General features: G+C 34.8%; 2 protein-coding genes across 5 annotated transcripts; both read left to right on the top strand.

Moving 5' to 3' along the window:
* Window positions 1–1267: 1267 nt before the first annotated feature.
* Window positions 1268–4935, top strand: haus1 (HAUS augmin-like complex, subunit 1). Its single transcript, XM_052537153.1, has 9 exons — window positions 1268–1401; window positions 1816–1990; window positions 2112–2247; window positions 2675–2809; window positions 2913–3036; window positions 3632–3697; window positions 4014–4085; window positions 4614–4661; window positions 4778–4935. Exons 1-9 carry the CDS (start codon window positions 1381–1383, stop codon window positions 4832–4834), a joined length of 834 nt encoding a protein of 277 aa, XP_052393113.1. The 5' UTR covers window positions 1268–1380; the 3' UTR covers window positions 4835–4935.
* An 8-nt stretch (window positions 4936–4943) lies between these two features.
* ark2n (arkadia (RNF111) N-terminal like PKA signaling regulator 2N) lies at window positions 4944–24374 on the top strand. Of its 4 annotated transcripts, none has more exons than XM_052537150.1 (5): window positions 5003–5176; window positions 6877–7629; window positions 17175–17252; window positions 17636–17720; window positions 21186–24374. In XM_052537150.1, the coding sequence occupies exons 2-5, from the start codon at window positions 6948–6950 to the stop codon at window positions 21349–21351; spliced, it is 1011 nt and encodes a 336-aa protein (XP_052393110.1). In that variant the 5' UTR covers window positions 5003–5176; window positions 6877–6947; the 3' UTR covers window positions 21352–24374. The 4 variants fall into 4 exon arrangements, with proteins under 4 accessions (XP_052393111.1, XP_052393110.1, XP_052393109.1 ...); XM_052537152.1 differs by having other exon boundaries at window positions 5004–5176; window positions 17636–17772; window positions 21186–21334; XM_052537151.1 differs by lacking the exon at window positions 17175–17252 and having other exon boundaries at window positions 4944–5176.
* The last annotated feature ends 599 nt before the right edge of the window (window positions 24375–24973 follow it).

The following is a 24973-nucleotide window of genomic DNA, read 5'->3' as shown; positions in this document are numbered from 1 at the left end:
GAGAGGCCTTTATTATGTATATCTGTGGGTTTCTCGGTTTTGTTCTCATAAGAGCACTTGGATATTTGGATTGGTACTCACACTGTACATAGTGTGACTCATTAAAGAACAAAATATTTAGAAATAGTTATAATATTATTATTATATTTTAATACTATTATATTTACTATTATGATATACTATAATTTTTATTTTGTATTTTAATAAAATAAATAAAAATTAAACAATATGTGTGATAATGCTATTGTATCATACAAAAGATTGAGTATAAAATACAGTTATTTTAGTACACTTAAAAATACAGTGCTAAAAGTAACTTTTTAAATGAATTTTCATTTTTTCCAAACCTAAAATCAGCAAATCGGCTTTTATTTTGGCGGGTTGCCGGGTGAAGCGCGTCAGAGAATGAAATGTCAGGCTTTAGACTTATACAGAATACAATAATAATAATTATTATTATTGTTATTTAAACCATCTAAAACCTTTAAAAATGCGACTTTGACTTACACACCTAGCAGTTTTACTTTGGTCGCGCATGCGCACCTTTGTACCACGTTATGTCTTAAACGGCGTTTGTGTTGATAAAAAAAAAATACATTTACATTTATGAAGATACTATTAAATTGTGTAGTTTAAAATATGTAAAAAATAATAACAAAAATAAAAATAATCAAACACAAAAAAATGCTAGGATAAAAAAGTATAATATTTGGGCTAACTTATTTTGTGATCTCGTATTATAAAATGTTTCAAAATATATTTTAGGATAAGAGTTACAAAAAGTAAAATGTGATGGTTTCATCTATGAATAATTTTGTAAATTAACTTTTTTACTGTATTAAAAAATGCATATGGTAATATCCGGTCAGAATACTTTTTTTCTGAAACCAAAACAATTCTGAAAAAAAAGGAAACAGGCATTTTTATTACTTTTTAAATTATTATATTTATTACTTTTTACAACTATTATTACATGTATTATTTATACATTATATGTCCTTTAATGTAAAGCTATAATAATTAAAATTTAATTACATTGTTTTAATTTATTCGTTGTAAGAAGAATAATTTCTCCAATAAATGTTTTGTGAAATAAAACAGTTGGCTAAATCTTTTGTGATTCCAATAAACTGTAATTTATCCTTAAAAAGAGAATATTGCACTGTGAATATATATATGTATCTATAATTATAAATGCATTGTTTCTTTTATCTTGAAACTTTTGTTTTGTTTGGGCGGTGCTTCTGCCTTCAAGAATCTGATTGGTCGATTCTTCATTCGGGTAGCCAATGAGAAATGCGCTTTTAGACCCCGGAACGAGAAGAACAAATTCAGTGGCGGGATGTTTAGTTGTTGATGTGACACACATTTAGTTGTAAAATGTGCGAGAAGAGCAAAATCGTAAGTTAATATCTTTGTATAATTAATCAGGGTTGTATGCTGAACTAATATAATCCTGAATACGATGTAAATCTCTTCACAACGCGTAAATGTTCCGTTGTTTGTGTTTATCTGATCTTATTAGACTAACGTTAGCTTCATCACTTACAATACGTCTTACGACTTACATATATGGTAGATGCGAACAAAACAATAGTCACTGTTATTGTTTTTGAACACGTCCTATAGCAATAAAATGTTATATATGTATATATATGTATGTATATATGTATGTATATACATATACATACATATATGTATGTATGTAAATGGATATGGTAGTCATTCAGTATCATTTGACACAAATAACTTGTTGAGTCTCAAAATGCATGCGTGTATCATTACCAGTGTATTTGCATATGCGTGTCATTTCAGGTGAGCCAGTGGCTCAGAAAGGTGTTCGGGCAGCAGCCGGTGCCGGAGTTTGAAGTGAACACACGCACAGTGGAGATTCTGTATGAGTTGGCCGAGAGCAGTGAGATGAGATGCAGAGAGACTGAGCTGCTCATCAAAGACCACGAGCAGAAAACAGAAGAGTATGCCAGTGATGGTGAGACTCTACACCATTAGGTCATTTTGGATAAAGTAGTTTGTCTAATGCATAATGGTTCTGTAAAAGTAACATTTTCTGTTGTGGAATAATTTAATCTGGGGTTGCTTGTCTATGACAGGAACTCATCTCCAAGAAGTGCTTCTCCAGGCAGTAGGACTTCAGGCTGGAGGACTTTCCAAACCCACAGTTGACCTGCTGTCGGCACTCGAGGGAACCGCTGAGGTGCTTAAACTCAGAGACACATCACTTGGGAGGTAAAGTAACACTCTACATCATAAAAGCGTTATTTAAATCTATTACATCACATGCAGGAGTTGATTTAGACATGTTCCTGAGACAACATGCATGGTGGTTCTGGAACAGCAACCACAGAACCTAATCTTAACCCTGAAATCTCATTGGTCCATACATCTACCAGGCAAAATCACACTAAGCCATTTACCTTATGTGCATGATACATTTTATATATATATATATATATATATATATATATATAGATAGATAGATAGATAGATAGATAGATAGATATAGATAGATGGTTGAAATAATAATTTTTTTACACTTTTTTTTTTTTTTTAAGATAAGTGTTACAAAAGGTAAAACGTGATTTATGAATGAGTTATGAATATAAAACTTTGCTGAAATAATGATGTAATTGATTTCACTCTATTGGATATCCAGCTATATGCCTGCAATCAATAAACTGACCAATGACGTGCTGGAGGCAGAGAAAACGGACCGGAGGCTGCAGCGGGAACTTACTGCTGTTAGAACGAAAATGACTGCTGCAGTTGTTCTTCGGAAAAAACTTCAGGAGTAAGAAAACATTTTAATCAAATGTACTCTATTTAACAACATTTTTATTTATTTATTTTAATGTAATTTATTTTATTTACTTACTATCTAAAATGTTTTCCAGTGATCTGATGAAGATCACACACACACAGCAGGTGGAAGCAGCGACTGCGGAGGAGAGGCTTCTCAACATGGACTTCATGAAGAACAAATCCAGAGATCTCGTGTGCAGGAATAAGATTGCGCAGGTGTGTGTTGAAATTATCATCAAGTAGTCAAATTACAGTTTCATTTCTTCTTCAGGGAATTAGATTTTAGTAATTTACAGATCTGGAAAAGTATGAAAATGTTTTGCATTTTCTTTTGCCCCTATAAATAGAAAATAATAAATGTAATTATAATAAATGTATCTTACAAGATGTTTTTTTTTTTTGGCAGCTGTTTAATGATTCTTTAGTGATTGTCAAACATGACTGAATGAATTCAAGGTGCACTTTTTAATTATGCAAAAATGCAGTTTTTTTTTGCAGACTTTTCTCAGGATATTCTTAGCAGGGACATTTGCAAAAACAAAAATCGTGTGTGCACTTAAAACCATTAAACTTAGCATATAGGACAATGCACACTGATCCATCTATTGTGCCATCAGCCCATTTTGTGTCATTGTTTCTCTGCCGCCACAGAGGATGCATCAAAAAGGCCTTGATATTAGTGGTACAATTCATGGAAATGGGTTATAGTGTATACAACTAGAAAATATCATGCATAAGCATGCAAAGTATTCCAGTGGGCATGTGTATAGTTTCTCGAGCTTTATTCAAACAGAAGATGTGTTTGTGACAGGAAAAGCTGGAGGCACGGCAGATGGAGGATTCTCTTACCCATCAGGCCATCCTGCAGTTATCAGAGGTAAACTGACTGAGATTGATGCCATATTCATGCAGAGTCTTAATTGCTGAAATGAAATATAATAATGCCAAAAATGATCCATGTGCAGTTTTGTTGATTTTGCAGTCAAATGACATAAACCTAGACATTAATCATCCTATAGATATTTAATAAATATATTTTGTGGAAATTTTTGTGCACACCTCCTTTCGGAATTTAAGGTTTTAATATGTTCATAAATGTAACAAATATATTGAATATGCAATGTAACACAACTACATTTACAGGCTGGTAAGAAAAAGTAATTTAATTAATTTCTCTCCTCTGTTATACTTAGAAAATCGCAGCTCTGAAAGACGAATCACTACCTTTGAAGAAGAAACTAGAGCCATATAGTGACTTGAGCCCTGTAAGTACAGCTTATATGAAGATTTCAGAATTATATTGAACATAGGAAAGCACTGCTGTGTTTTGTTGTTTTATGCATGGGTTGGTTAATTTTGTCATAGCACAATGCACAGTATGAAGGACACATTATTCAATAAAATTGTCACATCCACATCTTAATGAATCATTGCTAAGAGTTACTCAAATTCTATTATTGATATTTTACCCATTTTCTCATTGTTCTATTATTATATAGGTTACATGTTATTATATTAAATCAAACTTAAACCATAAAAAATACTTAATTTTAAATAATTTTAGATTAACTTGATATACTAAAATAACTTATACTAAAACAAAAATAAAAATTCCTAAAAAATTAAAGACATTAAAATTACAGAATTACCAAAATGTTAAGTAAAATGAAAATGGAAAATATAAAAACTGATTTTAAATATTAATATAACTAAAATAGCATGTCAGTGATATCAAAACAACACTGGTTTTCATTTAATTTTCATATTACATTTATTTATTTTTATTTTTTCAGAGTCCAGCTCTTGCACGGGTGAAAATCGAGGAGGCAAAACGAGAGCTGGTAATTTTATTTATAAGTTTCGTTTTAATTTGACATTTATAATTTTTTATTTTGTTATATATATTATTTACCTTTGTTGCATCATAATTTTAAAGTAATTTTCTTTTTTTTTCAAGGCTGCCCTGGATGCCCAGCTGGAGCAGAAAGTAGACTTCATGAACGCTTTATTTTAATAATTTAAAATCTCTAATAAAAAGCGTGTTAATAAATGAAATAAATGTGATTTCTAAAACTTGTGCCGCTTGTAATAAACGCAATTCGTCTCCGAGTCTCACGGTGGCTGCTTTTATTTCTCCCGACTCCAGCGCAGCGGAAATGACGACTACACATTTGTTCCAGCGACGGCTAGTCAGGACATTTTAAATTAGCAAACTGCGCTAAAGCGGCCGCAAAGTCGAGAACGCATAGCAGTTATCCCATAACATTTCTATCAGCTCCATATTTTCCTCATGAATGTGCTGTTGCGAGCCTGAGATGTTCCGGAGAACACACACATGAGGACAGATTTGAACCAGGTAAGCTTCAGTCGACGGCGCTCGAGCGCGCGCTCAGCACTTCGCCTCTCCATCTTGAGCCTCTACTGCAGTTTTGACCCAATCCCACGTTCACTTTAATTAATGCACGCGTTTATACATGCATTTATGCGTGCTGTATCCACGCAAGGTGCAGATGTGTCGATTATAGTGCAGCGGTTGTGCATCTTCCAGAAACTGTCGTAGGATGAGCGTTTGTGCTGCACTTTAGTGTCGCTTGTTTTACTTTTTTCCTGTTTCTCTAATTATTTAAGAGCGGTATTCCGTTCGTTTCTTTCGTAGCTGCGTCGGTGCATTGAGTTGCGTTGAATTTCATGCACGCACTATGACTTAAAAACTGATTCTGGGGTGTTGAAGTATGCAACGATTTTTATTAATTGCAAACATACTGATAAAAATACGGTTGCATGCGTCATTTGCAGCGGCTCGTGATCTTCATACATGATGCGTTGATGATTGGTTCGTGTTTCCGTGCCTGCGAGAGGAACTAATATTAGTCATGTTAAGGAAACTAGTATAAAAATACTATGGAAACCACAGTTTAAGACACATGTTTAGTGCTGTAAATGCGGTTGGGATGAATGTTGGATCTCCTTTAAAACGTGCAAGAAGCTTTAGAATCTGTATATTAATTCCTCGATTTGATAGTTGACATTTGGTATCTAAAATAATTGCTACAGATTTGTGGCAGTCAATGCAAAAATAATTAAAAATATCCGTTCAAAATGGTTCCTTATGATTATTTTTTTATGTGACTTTTTTTACTTTAATTGGAAGAAAAAATATATAACAGTATACAAAAATAAAGGTTCAATAGTTGTGATGTATAAACAGCACGGTGTTTTGGTAGGAAGTGTAAAACAGGGTAATGAGTTTTGATGTTAAATGTCTTGAGAGGACAATTTTAACATCTGTAGTTATTTTTTTTTCTTGAGAGAAGTTTAAAATTAAAAAAAAAATTATATCCTGTAAAAGTAATGGAATTGATAGTCATCAACATTTATACAGTCAGTATAAACTTTTCTTGTTTTTTTTTTTGGTTTAAATTCATGAAGTCATGATAACACTTTACAATAAGGTTCCATTAGTTAATGTTAGTTAATTATTAGTTATTTACATAATGCTAGTTAATGAAAATAGTCTTTCATGTTAATTCATAGTGCATTAGCTAATATTAACAAGCACAACTTTTGATTTTAATAATGCATTAGTAAATGTTAAAGTTAACGAAATAAGATTAATAAATACTGCAGAAGTATTGTTCATGTGAACTAAAATAATTAACTAATGAATCTTATTGTAAAGTGTTACCTGAATATTTATGTAGTCAGTATGAACTTTCTGTAGTTGTGATCTAAGATCTAAATATTGCATATAAGTTGCTGTTTGTGTGACATCAGTCTCTCAAAAGTGATTTTTGTACATTTTCATGCATTGTGACTGAGGCAGCAGCAAATAAAAAAAAATGTATGCATATGAAGTTTTAAAACAAGTTTTCAAGGCCAGACTCTGGGGAAATACAGCATTGTGTGCTGGAGTCCAGTGAAGCGTAGAAAGGATGATAAGAGTGTCGCTGGTGCGTGGTAGTTCAGCTGGTGGTTGAATACTGAGAAACCGAACTAACCATGTAAACATAAGACATTTGTCAGCTGTTACACTGACACACAATTCCTGTTTTCCAGGTCAACTGCCCCTGTTCGTCACCTATTAGCTGCCACTCCAGAGACTCCGCCCCTGGCCCCGCCCTCCAGAGATGACTGATGCCCAGAAGGCCAACGAGCTCCCTGAATTCCCCACAGAGGGCGGGGCTACAGCAGAAGAGCAGGACATGCCCCTGAGACAAGAAACCACGCCCAGCAGTTCCCCGGCATGCGAGGAGCCAATCAGCTCGCAGAGCGGTCCTGACAAACAGCCGGCACCTGGTCTGCTCTCTATGCCGTGCTTACTAAAGGAGCTTCATAGAGACTCCGCCCCCGGGCAGCCGCAGGAAACAGATCCGCCCCCTGCCGCCACACAGGAAGACAGCGATTCCTCCGCCTGCCTGCGCTCGCCTTCCTCCTCCGGTCACCTGGGAGACTCCGACACGCTTTCATCAGCAGAGGAAGCAGCCGCACCCGTTCAGACGGCCGGCAGGAAGTCACGACGTTCACATTCTGAGAGCGATGCGTCCACGGTTGCAATGGCGGCCAAGAAGAACCGCTGCCAGGAGAAGCATGTGAACGGACGCGTGCGCGTCAGAGGCCCGCGCAGCCAGCAGCAGAAGCAGCGCATGAGACAGCTGCGGCAGAAACGTGAAGCGGCGGCGAGACGCAAACCTGACGTGCTCCAGGACAGCAGCACCAGCGACAGCGACATCACGGCCCACTCATCCTCATCCTCGCCGCTAACAGCCTCGTCTGACAACGAGGGAGAGACAATCAACTCTCACGCACCAGGTAGGTGAACACACACACACACACACACACACAGTCAACTTTCTGTGGACACACACTCACATGTCGCGAACAAATCGATGCATCACGGTTCTTTCTCAGATAGATTCTGGATTGATCCACAAACATTCATTATTCATTTGTTCATTATAAAACAACCAGTAAGACTTTTATCAAGTGTCAGACAACCAGTGGAACCAGTTTTATTTTTGCGATTTGACAATAATAAGTAAAATGTTAGATTGAAGCTATACATTTTTATTTATTTATCAATAAATATTAATAGTAATAATGCTATTGATGATGATCATGATGATAATGTTAATGACAACAAAACTTATTTGACTTGACTTATTTTATTTCTCACTTTTAATGTCTGTTAAGAAAATTACAATAAATTACAGCAATAAATGTATTTATCCATCTATATTGTTTTTATTAATAATAATTATTACTATTATTAATACATTTCATATCTGACATATCTCTTAATGGTTAATAATTGAGTAAAACTACAAGGTTTCAGTAAAATTAGTTATTCATTTATTCTTGTATTTATCATTGTTATTATTATTATTAATGTTAATTACAGTAAACAATTGCTTATCTGGCCATCTCACTTAATGCTGAATAAAAAAGTTATATGGTGCTAGTAATCATTAGAAATTATTAGGCAGAAAATTTATTTTTCACTAATTAAGAAAACGGTGGGGAGGAAAAAACATAAATAGTTAAATTGGTTATTTCTTATTAAACTGACTATTTTTTATTTTTGTTTGTGAATGATAGCCGGCCTATTATAGTATACAGTACTTTAAAATCTCCCTAAAGATTTTCAACCCTGTGCTGTATAAGTTACTGGATAAATTGAGGTGCATCAAGAACTGATTGACTCTGAATCGAAATTGAATTGTGAGATGCTGAAGATTCCCACCTTTAGTCCTGAAACAAACCAGGACCTTCAGTGAAGCCATTTCTCTCATGCATTGTTCAGTGCATGTTTATTGAATGACAGAACAGTTGAATAAACACACACTCATAGATCAGAGCATTACATCAGACAGATCTCCTGCAGCGGTCAGGTGTGTTTTACTGTGCATGCATGTTGAATGAACTCATATGCAAAGCGGCGGGTGAGGAACATTTTTCCGCTCTCAGAATACAACAGCGTTCTGACCTCACACTGACCTCCGTCTTTAGTTGAGTTGCAAAATTCTGGGAATTTTCAAGACTGGAAAATTTCCATTGGAATAAACTGTGTATTTGATAAAAAAAAAATTGCATTAACTGGGAACTTTAATGTAGTTGGGGTGAAAAAAATCTTACAGCATAATCTTGGTTAAAACAACCAGATTTGATGCAATTTCAGTTTAATTTCTACCTCAATCACATGCACACAGCACACACACCCTACATGCACTGTGCATTCCTCCATAACATGCACAAATAATTTATTGAATCCAGAACACAAAATGATGTCAACATGTCCATCTTGGTGAGGTTTCACGTTACTTGCATAAATTTGTTTAAAATTAACTTATGCCGTGTGTAGGCTACAAAATTGTACCATTGTAAAAACAAATATATGCCTTATCAAACATTTAGGTGAGGAAATAAAAAAAAAAACCTGTCTAAAAAGTACCATTCCCCACACATTATCCCACTTAGTCACCTAATGGGGGATTCCTCCTCATTTTCCCGGCTTCCATTCAAGTAAGTTTTGATATTAAAATATATTTGATCTATGAGATTCAAGTTTAACTTGCAAATACCAAAGTGTTAGTACAGTAGCTAGCCAGCCTGTAAATCAGATATGAAAAATGTAAGCTAGTTAGCACTGTTTCATTGATCATTTATGAGGGTAGGTATCATGTGCTAAGCTAGCTCAAGCTGTGATGCCCTTTCTTGTAGCTTCAGCTAGCCAGTGTTCTGTTTTTATACTGAAGTACAGTACTGATCAAAAGTTTCAACATTACTGTTTTTGAAAGATATTGCTTGTGTTCATCATTTATTTGATCAAAAATACAGAACAAAACAGTAAAATTGTTAAGACTTATTACAATTTCAAATAATGGTTTTCTGTTGTAATGTACCTTAAAATTTAATTTATTCCCTTGATGGAAAGCTGAATTTTCAGCATCATTACTCCAGACTTCAGTGTTACATGATCCTTCAGAAAATCATTCTGATATGCTGATTTACTAGACAGTTGTGCTGCCTCATATATATTTTATAACCTGTGATACTTTTTTCAGTATTATTTGAAGAATAAAAAAGTAAAAAAGAACAGCATTTATTTTTTTAATAACATTTTTTGATTTAGATTTTGAAAAAATGCTGTTCTTTTTTAAAGTTTTTATTCATCAATGAATCCTGAAAAAAAAGTATCATGTTTAGTGCTCAATCGATACAGCCTTTTTTTTTTTTTTTTTTTTTTTTTTTTTTACAGCCGATGCCGATATTTTGGAAAGCAGAGGGGCCGATATAATAAAAAATTAATTCATATTAAAGAAACTTAAAATCATTTAGTTACTTAGACTTTATAATACTATACTATACTAAAATATTTTTCACAAATATTGAATCATTTTTTTTATTAAAAGTAACTAACAGGGCACTCCATATTCTGGGAAGTTTGTGTGCATTGGGAATCATATTTTTCAAATAAAGCCAGGGTAACACTCAGTTTACACACAGCACACAGTGAAAATGACATGAATATGACAGTGGGCAAATGCCCAGAGCAGCATAATTTGAAATAATGAGTTTCAAGCATTTAATATACACAGAAAAACACGCAATCATGCTGGATACACATGCACACTTCACAAGATCTCACAGTTGGATTCGACTAAGTTTGCAAGGGTTGTGAAATTAAATATTCATTAGTCATTCAAAGTTTAAATGATATAAATGCGTATTTGCCTAATGCTGACGGCATACGAGAAAGTACTATAATGTTTACCTTTCTATTACTAACAATATAAAATTTATCATTACAGTACCTTTTGTATACTTTTTTTGTATACAGAATTATATTCGTATTAGACAGAACTGTTTATGACGATGAACAAGGAGAATATGAGCTGTGCACACTTAGGCCCTGCATTTTTTAGCGTCGTCAAAATAAAGTCCCACCATGAACACATCGGGCCGAGCTGAAAAACTAATCGGGATATACTGATATTTTAAAAATTCCAAATATCGGCTATTATCTCGGACTTGGTGATATAGCGATCGACCACTAATCACATTCCAAAAAAATCTAAAATTTTATTTTTAAAGTTTGTGTTAATTTGCATGCAAGTCTGCTTGTGACCAAACTAAATGTTTGTATATGATAAATTTTCTAGAAGTCTCCCCAAATTTCCACTTAATTCCTGTTAAGTTCCCAACTTGGAAGATTTTCAAAATGCCCCAAATTAAGTTCCCATGGAAAATGTCCACAAATCCGACCCTTTGCAGTAGAAACACAACAGATTGTAGATCATCTGTATGGACCAGACCCCACAGTTCGGCACACATGTGATTCGCAAATTAACTGTTAAGTTTAACCATCACAGAGTGAATACGTGTTTTGTCTTGCCAATTTACACATTCAAGCAATTTTAAACCATTCAAGTGAAAGAGATCTAGAATCAGTACTTCTGCACCGTTTTCTGTGTATACAGCTGCTGCCGCACACACATCGAGAGAGAGGCGCGATTCAGACAGCGCATGAACACCCAATTGATTCCTCTTTCACGTCTCTTTGTGCTTTAACGGACACATACACACAAAAGCTATAGTAAAATACCCATTTTGGCAGGTATTCTGGTAAACAGTCGATTATATCTTCAGTGACCGTAAACGGCTGAGAAAGAAACCGGATGTGTGTCAGTATTAGGTCTGTGTATTTATTCTTAAAGAGACAGTAGCCTGTAAATACCTGCTTCTGTCCACTAATCAAACAACACCACAGCTTTAACAAAGATTAATCTGTATTTAACTTATGCAGTGAACACTTGTTGTTTTACACTTAATTATTACATTTCACCTGAATACTACTATTACTGACTTTATTTGTAACTTTGTTGTATTTATCTAACTTGTCATTTGTGTAATTATTCCCGTTGTATTACTGGCTTTAATATTTAAGCTAGTAGTTTTTGCTGTGGTATAGAAGCTCTTAAAGTAAGCTTTCACTAGTTAAAGATAACCAATTTTTTTTTAGCCGATCTGAACAATTATCCAATCTGTAACTCAATATCCGTAATATGATCTGAACCATGAGTTTAGTGACCCACCAGAATGACTGCTAGCTCTGGCTAGTCTTTAAAAGCTTAAAATCCAAGGTAAGGTGTAACAAAAAGCACTTCAGCTAATTTGGGTGACGTTTTTGTTCATTTGATAGTCTAAAGCTGTCGCTTACCTTTTCTGCCGAAACACTAGACATTCAGTAAATTGGCAATTATGCACAATGACATTATTATCAAGTATATTTATGATCAGCAATACTGATGCACTAAATGTATTTCATTATAATGAATCCAGAGCAAAGTCCTTTTGATTGGAGGTCGGTTATATTGGATTAAAGGTTAGCATATTAGAATATTGCAAGATTTCCTTCATTGTGTCTTTTAGTCTTTCAGTTGACTCCGTGTCTGTTGTCTTTGTGTCCTTTATCTGTGGCTTGTGTGTCTAATGTGTCTGCAGTTTTTTTGTTAATTCATCCTTCTTCGTAGTATCTGTTAGTTAGGAAATGCATTATGTCCCCGTGGTTCCACATTGTTGGCATGGCCAGAGTTAAAGCTCAGTATATCTGATCCTTTGTGGACCATATCATAACTTTATATTGTATATTGAATTAGTAGTGCAGATTTATGTAGTTCTAAAGCCAATGTTTGGTAATTCCAGTTTTTAGCAATAAAAAAACGTACGAGTTTGCAGCAGTGATATTTTATTTCTACTATATACTACTGTAGTATTTATTCATATTTGGGGTTGGCTGTCATTTTTTAAAAATTGAATTAGCTTTTTTTGCTAATTTTACATTTTTAGTTTTAGTAATTTTATGTGCTTTTGTCTATTCTTATTTTATTTGTATGTAGCTTTAACTTTAGTTTTAGATTTAGCAATGTTAGTAATTTTATCTTCAACTTAATTTCAGTTAATTGTCAAGGTTAATGTCCAAGTTTAAGTTTTTCATCTAATTCAAGTATTATTTCTATATAATATTTTATTTCAGGTAACAAGGTTTTAACAATAACAACACATGCAATGTTTCCAAGGTTTTTCCTCCCAAGTTATACCTCCAAAATCACATGCACATTCACTAACTTAAAAAATTAGTGCATAATCTGTGAGGTCTATGATTAGTTTTGTGTAATATGTTAATTAGCCTTTTTATTGCATCTCTCAGGACTCTAAACAATCATAATGGTGCCTAATAATCTCTAAGCGTTACACTTCTTCTTTCTTTATTTCTTCATATGTAATGGTTGGTTGGCGTTATACTGGTTAAAATGCTGGCATCAATCTCACTGTGTGATCTTTAGGCCATCTTAAGTCATATGTCTGTTGGTGAACTGTACCCAGAATGCACTGCGAGAGCTGCATGATTGTTCCCAGCATGCTCGCCGGTGTGCACGCAATAACGCCGCCGCTTTCTGCATTCCTGTGTGTCTGACGTCTCTCTCTCGGCACTGCCGTCTGTCTTTAAGCTGGCCATCGCCGAACCAACGCTTCTGGAGCATCAGCGCATGGGTGGGGCCAACTCAACATGGGCGTGGCCAGTGGAACCCTGGGCGGAGTCTTGGAGGAAGCGCTTACGCGATTCGCCGTGATGCAGAGACACACCGAGGAGCGCTTTCGCGTGTGGATGGACAGACTGACCCGCATGCATTCGGATGATGATCTTTCGTCCAGTGAAAATCCGGAGGGGCGGAGCAACGTTAGCTCATTCCTGCCATCGTCTGAGTCACAGGAAACGCTGGCAGCCTATCAGATGGCTCGAGTCAGCGTCATCACAGTTCCACCGCCCCAGACTGCCGGTGTCAATGGTAGCACAGAGCCGTCTGAACCCAACGTTTAAAGAACGTTAACGCAACACAACTGTGCCGACTCAATTCGACCGCTGAAGTGGAGGATTCGGACATTGCACAAACTTTCTCTTTATCTCTAATTAAAATCACCTCCATTCTGGCTTCCCCATCTCTCTCTATTAAAGGATCAGTTTTCATAACCAATTAAACATTTATTCATCCTCATGCCTTTCGAAACCCATTTGGCTTCTTGCATCCAACACAAAATGTGAAATTGTGAAATATCGTGGCAATTAATTGAAAGTGAACAAGAAACTGAGGCTGTCAATCTCCAGACAGTGTAACTTTAGTATCATATCAACTATACTATTATCATTCTATTATGATACTATTTTAGTTTTTAATGCATATTTTGAATCAGGTTATTTTCATGTTTCCAGTTTTTTTTTTTTTATATATATAATATCAAGTAATATACATGAGTTTAAATATATAATTTTTTAATACATTCAGTTAAACAAAATTAAAATGGGAATGATCTGTTTACTTTTAGTTTTACTTTTAGCTGGGTTGTTTTGTCATTTTTAGTTTTTGTTATACATGGATAATATTAGCACAATAAAAAAGCAAAAGTAAAATGAGAAATGTTGTCTTGGTAACTAGATTAAATGTTTTTTAATATTGTAATTCATTTAATTTTTTTTACTTAAAATATTATGGATTTAGCTATAATAACTCTGGCTCTAAGAATGTTTTTAAAAAAAATCAGTTTAATTGAATTACCACTTCAATTTGGGTCTTTTCATAAAAAACTTTTGCATGACTTCAGAAGATGTTGATTATTGCAATCACTTTTTTTTTCTTTTTTTTTGTAGGGTTAACTGACCAAATCTCTTTTGTAAAAAGCCTGGATATTCTTAATTCAATTTTGTCAGAGTCCTATGGGTTTGGAATGACTTGAGGGTGATATAATAATGACAGAAACTTCTTTCTCTTTTTTTTCTTTTTGGTAAACCGTTTCTTTAACATCATCTGTCTTTCTTCTATAAACATCTTCCATTGTCTTCTATTGGCATCTCAGGGCCGCCCTCCACACTCAGTGCCTCTGTGATCTCATTTCTTCCACTCACCTGGATTATTTTAAAGAATCATTTGTCTTGCCTGTAGAATAATAACTCTTTCATGATGTTATTTCCACAAGAGACTTCTGAGGTTTCGCCTCGACTGCCATGTGTCTTTTTGTCTTCATCTAGGCCAGCATGTCTACCAAAGAACTCTTGTTGTTTGCATTGTGGATTGTTTTAGTTTCTTATTGATTCACTTCTTCCAAAGCGGAATATGCATGATATAAGCTAACAGTAGAGATCTGTAATGTAATGACAGCCTGTGCATTGGTTTTTATTATTAATATGCACCTACAACACACAAACTATCATCAAACACTAATAGATACAGTCTGTGATGCACATGCAATAAACAGGTGATTCTTCTTTTATTTCTACTGGAGGCAAGAGATATTGATCACCTTTTTTTAAGGGTAATTACCATAGAATCATGTCAGAGTCACGTTTTACCCCAAAGTTAATGTTTACATAAAGACAATGGAAGCCTACTGTATATTAAGAAATATTAGGTTTTAATGCATTTTTAAATAAAGTACAGGTGTGCACAATTACTGTAATGCATTGTAATTAGTTGGTGCTTCTAATGAAATTAAATTAAATTTATGCATTTAGCAGATGCTTTTATCCAAAGCGACTTGCAGTGCATTCAGGCTATCAACTTTTACCTATCATTATATTGAGGTTTCTGAAATAATTTTCTTAATTTTTAAAATAATCTGCAAATTAAAAGCAGCACAACAAATACTGATCTATATATAAATAGTTGATTGCAATAAGATTTTTTTTTTTTTTTTTCACCAAAGGCAGTTGTTAATGTCACAATTTCAAAATTATGGGTATAAGGAGACTTAATTGTATTGCAAAATATTTACATGTCATTTCTTTTTGATTTTAGGGTGAAATATGAGCTGGCCAGATTTCATGAGATTCGCCCATCATGTGCTTCCTACACACTAACACAAACACTAGTCAAGGTTTACTGTAGTGTTACTGACTTGCAGGAGGACTTGAAAGCTGTTTGCTGTATTGCTTTACTGTATAGAGTGTCTGAAGGAGATGGTTTACGTTTTTATGTCTTTTTGTGTAATAATATCCAAGCTGCCTAAGTTTAGTGTCATAATGTTTTAGATGGAGGAGAGAATTTCTTCCTTATAGTTGTTAGAAAGCAAGAAATGAGTAACCAGAGATGTATTTTTATTTGTTCCAAAAAATGTTTTCTTTGTTTAATGTCATATACTACTGCCTAACCAAACGTAAAAGTGTGCCAGGCGACATTCATTTGTGTTTTCATGTGTATGTAGCACATTATTGATGTGTGTTATCTGCTCTGTCGTAAGCTGGTAAATAAATATACTAGTATTTTACCAGCATGCATCTGTTTTACCTGATTTTCATAGCCTTATTGTCCAGGTAGTTTACTTTTAATGTCCATTCAGGGCTATATTGTAAAAAAAAATATATATTTTTTTTTTTTTTTTTGAAAAACAAAAAAATTACCTATTTAATAAAAAATCCTCCTGGTCTTAGAGGGAGCAATTTGTCAGTGTAAATTATTTTATATAAAAATATATATATAATTTTGTTATTATTATAACAAACATACAGAAGACACTCAAATCAATTCTCACTGGATAAAAAAAAAGATCTGACAAATTTTTGTTGAAATAGTCTTTCTTTTAGAAAATGTTGTATTCTGGAATAAAATGAAACTTTTTTATATATATATATATATATCAATATTCACTCAAAAACTGAAGTGCATAAGCTCAGATCAAGGAGGCCTATGATCAGTCAGTGCAAAAACGAAATACAAAACCAGTGCTAATTGAAAAAAACTATTAAAAAGATTGAGTTCAATATTTGTTGTCAGTATAGCATAACAAGGAACTATATTTGGTCATTTTTGACTGCAAACACCACAAATGTGACACGGTGGGAGGGAGGGATCCCCAAATTGTATATTTTTGGGGGAAAGTTGTTGAAATCTAAATTTTAGTCCAGTGTCAAACATACACATTTAAGGGATAGTTGACCAAAAATTCAAATTCAGTCATCATTTATTCTCACTTAAGCTGTTTCCAAACATGTATGGGTTTCTTTCTGCCGTTGAACACAAAAGAAGATATTTTAGAAAATATTGATAATCAAACAGTTGACGGTAGCCATCGACTTCCATAGGATGTAAAAAATACTATGGAAGTCAATGGCTACAGTCGACATTATTCAAAATATTTTTGTTTGTGTTCAAAATGAGGATTGAAGCTTTATAGTCTGCTAACACTAATCTTTAATCCAGCGTTTAGAAAGATAAATCGATTTTCAAAAGAAACCAGTTCATAGAATTAGGGACATACAGATATGGTGGCGAATCTTCTGAATGGTGTGTGTGTGTGTGTTGCAGTGGGTCCTGCAGTGATTGGACACTATGATATTTCAGACACTCACTCCGAACAGGAACGGCAGTCTCAGTCGCTCTCAGGTTCGTTTTACTGTTACTCCGTCTCCAGGATGGTCGATTGACTCTACACTCGTACACAATGACAGTGTCCCAATTCACACACTAATATTAGTACTTTCAAACATGTGCATCAAAACATACACTTAGACCGCAATCTCTTCCACTACCAAAGAGAAGTTTTGGGAACGCTTGTCAAACCTTTCCGTTGACGAAAGTGGGAAGCCACTGCAGTAGTTGTATCATTAGGGATGTGTTTTCATGAATTTTGAACAGAAGGATTTTTTGCAAACCCAGTCGGGCCACAGCACACCACCTCCGTCGGCACTGCAACCAATCATGTTTTGTAATTTAAACATTTTTGAATTAGTTACCGTTGCTGAATGAAGTATTTTGTGTGTCTGTAGGTGCAGTAGAAGTCAAGCCATCTCAGGTGAGTCTGGCGTCCACCGACAGTGAAGTGGAGATCGTCGGAGTTCAAGAGAACGCCAGGTGAACTGATCCTTATTCAGCAGTCATTTAGTAGTGTTCATATGCTAATTAGGTAAGCAATACCATGCACATCATATTTTGGTCTTAAACAATCATTTGCTTCTACTTCTACATTTAAACTACAATAGAATTGCCATTTATCATTACCCCTTAGTAATTGTGACTATTAAAGAATCATCTGTCATACCACAGAACTATTTTTTTAGATGCAAAAACAAATACGTGATTTAATAAAATTGTTGCAGCACCTGTATAAGTATATATAACATGTTAAATGCAATAAAACAAAAATAGCTCATTTATTATGGAAGCATATGGGTAGCATTATTCAATTTGGGATGTAATATGCAAAATGACAATGCAATATGTAAAATGGCAATGCATTTCTGTATTTCCATTTACATTTTCCAATACATTTGTGCAACGTTTGGTGCAAAATGAAAATTAAAATTAAATTACATAATTTTCATTTGCCATTTACTACACCAGTTTTAATATGTAAAATGAATATTAATTTTAACGCTCTATAAGTTGCAAAATTAAAATGAAAATGTATTACAGAAATGATTAGATATGTCTAACATGTTAAAGCAAAAACTGTGGCAAAATGATCATTTAAATGCTATTTTTCTTAATTGCATTAACACTCACAGTCAAGACACTTACGATTGCATTTTCATTCGGTGTCCCGCAATGAATGTAGCAAAACTCAATGTGCACATTGAAAATGCATTCCGAGCCGATCACGTGTCCCCGCCCTCGCGCCACGTCAATCATTGTGTGCACAAGGCGGGGCTTACAGAAGGTCAGAGACTCAAGTCTCAAGAAGAGGATTCAATCAAATGAGACAACATGGACAAGACAGTTGGTCCGTGTATGTTTTGATCATTTCGGTTTATGGCTTCAATATTTCATTCGGACTTGTGGGCGGAGCTGAAACGCTGCTTTCATCTGGTCGAATCGGAGCGGTTTTCATCTGACAGCCTTCAGCTCGGTCTTGTCATTCTTTCAGGCAAAATAAGAGTCAGTGCGAGTGAAGCACTGAAATGTCTGAAACTACACTCACTGTTAATTGGCATAATATTTGAATCAGATGTAGCTGGGCACATAATTCGTGCTGCTGAGACCTGCAAATTATTTCTAGGTTGTAGTATTGTATGAATATTGTCCCACTGATAAAAACAGTGCAAATAGTTCTGTCCCTTTGGATAACAGTAAAGTGGAAATAAATAGCCTATAGTTAAATTTATGAAATAAAATTAAATAGGATTTTTTGGGAAGGTAAGTCTGGCCGGTTATACAAGCAACACGAGTCGGACGAGTCTAAAGATATGAGCTGAATTGGGTGAAACATTAAAGTTCTAGTCTGTGTCAATTACTCTCATAATAAATAATAATAATAATGTTAACTGTATTTTTCGGTATAAGTTGCATCAGTCCAAAAATACGTCATGACGAGGAAAAAAACATATATAAGTCGCACTGGACTATATGTCACATTTATTCAAGACCAAGAGAAAACATTACCGTCTACAGCCGCGAGAGGGCGCTCTGGGGTAGGCTACAGGAGCACTGAGCAGCATAGAGCTAATTTTACTATTTTTATTTAGAAATGTAACTATATTCATTTTTACAATTATTTATTAATGTCACACACACACACATACCTAGTGCCTTATGACTTAAAAGATGAGAGTGGTAAATGTTACAGACATGGAACTGTTCAGTCTATTATTGATTTTAATTTCCACTTCACTGTTATCCAAAGGGACAGAACTATTTGCACTGTATTTATCAGTGGGACAATATTCATACAATACTACAACCTAGAAATAATTTGCAGGTCTCAGCAGCACGAATTATGTGCCCAGCTACATCTGATTCAAATATTATGCTAATTAACAGTGAGTGTAGTTTCAGACATTTCAGTGCTTCACTCGCACTGACTCTTATTTTGCCTGAAAGAATGACAAGACCGAGCTGAAGGCTGTCAGATGAAAACCGCTCCGATTCGACCAATCAGATGAAAGCAGCGTTTCAGCTCCGCCCACAAGTCCGAATGAAATATTGAAGCCATAAACCGAAATGATCAAAACATACACGGACCAACTGTCTTGTCCATGTTGTCTCATTTGATTGAATCGTCTTCTTGAGACTTGAGTCTCTGACCTTCTGTAAGCCCCGCCTTGTTCACACAATGATTGACGTGGCGCGAGGGCGGGGACACGTGATCGGCTCGGAATGCATTTTCAATGTGCACATTGAGTTTTGCTACATTCATTGCGTGACACCGAATGAAAATGCAATCGTAAGTGTCTTGACTGTGAGTGTTAATGCAATTAAGAAAAATAGCATTTAAATGATCATTTTGCCACAGTTTTTTCTTTAACATGTTAAACATATCTAATCATTTCTGTAATACATTTTCATTTTAATTTTGCAACTTATAAAGCGTTAAAATTAATATTCATTTTACATTTTAAAACTGGTGTAGTAAATGGCAAATGAAAATTATGTAATTTAATTTTCATTTTCATTTTGCACCAAACATTGCACAAATGTATTGGAAAATGTACATGTAAATACAGAAATGCATTGCCATTTTACATATTGCATTGTCATTTTGCATATTACATCCCAAATTGAATAATGCTACCCATATGCTTCCATAATTTATATGATTTGAGCCATTTGCATGTGCACATTCATTCATCTGTTTTAAAGTAATCTTTCCAAAGTCATTGTTAATATAATTGGATTTTAGTTTAAATGAAATAGGATTTGAATTTGTTTTAGTACTTTACTATAGGGATCAATTCATTAGCATTTCTTAATGCATTGGGTTTCATGAACTGACACTGAAAATTCGGCATTTGACAGGGATTTTGCAGCTCTTAAAAAGTATTAAATCATAAATGAAGGCCTCAATTCATAAAGTCATTGCATCAAATGTTGTATGCACTGCATTTTTTTTCTTATTGATTTCCAATAAAGCATCCTTAAAATAATAAACACTTGAGACGCAAGAAATCCCGTTTTCAGAGAAATTGAACAAAATTGAGTTTATCCTTAAATCAAGAACAAGTATTTGCAGATGGAGCAAATATTAGAACAAAAAAATATCCACTTAACTCGAAGGGAAAACAGGTTTTCACACCCTATTGACACAAGTACTTTTTTCAAGCGTAAAGTTGCTTAAATTTCTCGGAAAACAAGACTTCATATCTTCATTTCCTATCTTAAGTAAATGTACCTTATTTTAAGGACATTTACAGAATTTAATTGGAAAGTAAGGTAAAAATGCGGAGTAAGATATTCCTTTTTTTATGTATTTGATGCAATGGATTTAAGACTTTTGGCTCAGATTTAAGACTTTCTAGGCCTTCATTTGTAGAAGGATGAATTAAAGCTAAAGTTTGTTTATTTTTCCCAAGAGTTGTAATGCTATTGTAATGTTATTTTCAGCGTGGTCTCAAGGTTTCCTCGCGGTGGAGTGATTCAGTCTCTTTCTTCCTGGAAGCAGAGAGCTCCGGCTCAGTGGACGTCCGTCTCGGCGCAGTCCGGCTGGGTTCCTCCTCCTGAGGTGGTGGATCTGACACTGGATGAAGACCGGCACAGATACCTGCTGTGATCAAACACACTCACACACACACTCATATACATGTGACTGGTGGGCCGAGTGACTCAAACCATAACCTCGAGACTGTTGAAACTAAGAACACAGAACCATGCTTTCATTAAATGAACACACTTGAAAGAGCTCAGTGTTTGCTTCTGATATGCCTGATTAATTATTTGCTTCTGTGAGACCACGATGTGAGTAAATGACAGCAGATCATCATTATCAGAGCAAATACTGTACCAAGTTCTCCTGTGATAAAGTCAGGTATCAAAACTACTGGTCTGAAATACTCACAAGCTGAAAAATGGGGCTTCTTCATAGAAACGAATACTGAATGTAAACGGGTGAATCTCACAGAAACTGGTCACATTTCGCTCCAAAAGCAAGAATATAGAATTTATATTTAGCCGAAAACGGACAAGATTTTGAGTATTTTGAGTACTATTAAGATTTTTGAATTGACATTTATTATCGTCATTTAAAAAATACTATAATTTGATTTAAATGTATTATTTTTATTTTCTATGTTTTTTCTGTTAAGCAGTAAATCACTACGAATGAAATCAGAATAATGCATTGCGTTAAATAAAAAATGCACTATGATACGAAGAAATTTAGAGGTTGAAGTTTTTATGAAAATTAAGCAAATGTCTAATTTAAAAAGTTTTTTCTTTTCTTAATTTCTTGTCTGTTTGCTTTATTGATTTTAAGGCATTTTTGTGAGATTCAGCCGATTAAGTTTCATCACTAATCAAACCTCAGTCATTTCACAATGGCAAATCAGGGATGTTTTACTTCGTCAGATCCTCCGATTTCAACATCTTCTCTTCTTTTGAGTCACTTCGCCCCTCCTGAAGAAACAGGCACGCTTACATGATCCTGCTGTCGGCCTCAGGAGCCGCCTGCTGAACCGCCCCAGCCCCCTGTTTTTGTGATGTAACTTCCTGTTAAGCTGCTGAAGAGCTGTTAGCTGAGACCCAAACGCAAGCCTGCTGGTCTTACTCTCACCAGAGCGAACGGCTCACTGCTCTGTGTGTGTGTGTGTGTGTGTGTGTTCACTGTCAATCATCTAATGCTGCTCTGCTGTGTGGGGAGAAGCCTTGAAGTGTGTGTTCCTCACCCGATACTGCTTTCACTATACGTTTGTGTGTGTGTGTGTGTATCCTGAGCATTAGGGTTTTTCAGAGCATGTTCATTATGTACATCTTGCATTGTCATAGAAATGAGTCCTTGCTTTTATTATGCCCATGGAACTTCTTATTCAAATACACTAATGGTCAGAAGTTTGGAATCATTCAGATTTTTGAATGTTCTTGAAATAGGTCTCTTCTGCCTTTATTTGATGAAAGACAAAAACAGTAATATTGTGAAATATTACAATTTCAAATGATTGTTTTCTATGTAAATATATTGTAAAATGTAATTTATTTCTGTGATGCTCCGCTGTATTTTCAGCATCATTCCTCCAGTCTTCAGTGTCACATGATCTTCAGAAATCATTCATATGCGGCTCAAGAAACATTTCTGATTATCAATGTTGAAAACATTTCTTTTTATTAAAGAATTAATTATTACTTTTATTCAGCAAGGATGTAATATACTAATTAAAAGTGACTGTATTTTCCACAAAAATAAATAGCAGCACAACTGTTTTCAACATTGATGATAATATTATTCTGATTTCTGAAGATCATGTGACACTGAAGCCTGGAGGAATGATGCTGAAAATACAGCAGCGCATCACAGGAATAATAATATATTTAAAAATATATTCAAATAGAAAACAGCTATTTTAAATGGTAATAATATTTCACAATATTACAGTTCATACGGTGTTGTTAATCCAAATAATGCAGGCTTGGGGAGCAGAAGAGACTTCTTTATATATATTAATAAAACCAAACTTTTGAACTGTAGTGCATCTTCTTGTGAATACAATCAATGTGTGATGAGAAAAACATTTTTAGTTTTTATTTTCTAAATGGGGTATAATTTGCATATAGACTTGAGCATTTTAACCACAACTTTGTTTTATATACATGTTTGTATGGTTGCATCATGCTATCCCACACCACTGAAGCTATTTATTGATATTTGCTGTGTTTTACTTGGTTATATATATGAATCATTTGTTCGAAGAGCAATATGAATATGCATCTTAAAAACTGCATATTAAAGGGATAGTTTATCCTATAAATGAAAATTGTCATCATTTATTCACCATTGTGTCTTTTCAAACCTATATGACTTTTTCTGCTTTGAAACACAGATGATTATGAAAGCTTAAGCTGCATAAAGGTGGTCCATATGCCGTCTAGTTTAATAGTGCTTTATTGTCATTCATGGAGATTGAAAGTCACTATGCGTTTGTTACATGAAAAAGAGCAGCGTGAACATTCTTCCAAACATCTCCTTTGGTGTTTCTCAGAAGAAAAGTCATACAGGTTTACAATTATATTAAGGTGACTAAATAATGACAAAATATTCATTTCTGAGTTCACTGTACTTTTAAGTTTGAGTCTTGGCAATATATTCTGTTTGTATAACATCAGAAGGTTTCTGAGTTTCCTTTGGTTTTTCTTCCTCACGACTCAATTGTCAGACCACTGTGTGTGAGGAGCGCTCATTATCTGAATGTGAATTATTCTGCTTCATTCAGCTTGTGTATCACCCTTGAACCCTGCAGGATAATTCAGAAGCTGTGCCTGTGGCCATTTTGGCTCCCTTAGCCCCGCCCCTCTAATAGTTTGATTGGACCTTAACCTCTGTCAATCACATGAGGTGAACAACAGCTTTTAGAAAAAGGAAAGATGAAGTTCCAATGCAGGAAAACAGAGAGTAGTGTTTACAAGAAAGTACTATTTCAGTCTTTCTGCTTTAAAATGTAATGTTTAATTCAATGCAACTTCTTGTTTCTTTAAGTATTTTTGAAATTTATTAAGAATTGTTTCAGGGCGTGTTTTTCCAGTGTAGTATTCTGAAGCTATATGATCGCTTTGTGTGAAAAATTACCATAAAGCTCCATAAAAATAGTTTGCATGACTTTGACTCTCTCATTTACACTCAAAAAAGTGTTCATAACATAAATTTCACAAATAATTACAAAGTGCAACAGCAAGTAGCAATGAATTGAACAGCATTCTGAATGTATTTTCTTGTAAAACGTACTCTAATAGTCTTTCTGTACAACTTAGATAATCTTTACAGCGTAGCTTCATTGTTTAGAAGAGCTGCACAAACATTCTGCAAACTATTTTGACTTCTTGTTTGAGCTGTTCCTTTAAGATGCTGAACTCTGTCAAACACACAAGCAGATTCCATCCTTCGCCCTCAGCTGCTGTCTCATGTTCAGGCAGCTTTTGTGAAGTCCCTTCAGAGTTCAGAGTGGGCACATCTGTCACTAGTGACTATGGACACTAGCAATCCCAGGATGGGTCATATCTGCTCTTCCTGTGTTAGAGAAAGTCCTGCACCCTCCAGGATGAAAGAGGTGCATTTGAAGCTGATAATCATCATTTATTTGGCCTCATGTTCTAAACCTGTATGACTGACTTCCTTCAGTGGAGCACAGAAGATGGGGACAGATGCTGTCCATCTCCTAAAGTGATGTTAAACCACAACAAACCAGTTG

This window comes from Carassius gibelio, chromosome A21, assembly GCF_023724105.1.
Source record: "Carassius gibelio isolate Cgi1373 ecotype wild population from Czech Republic chromosome A21, carGib1.2-hapl.c, whole genome shotgun sequence".
Taxonomy (NCBI): domain Eukaryota; kingdom Metazoa; phylum Chordata; class Actinopteri; order Cypriniformes; family Cyprinidae; genus Carassius; species Carassius gibelio.
Note: the sequence above shows the minus strand (reverse complement) of the source record. Positions and strands in the feature narration are given on the sequence as shown.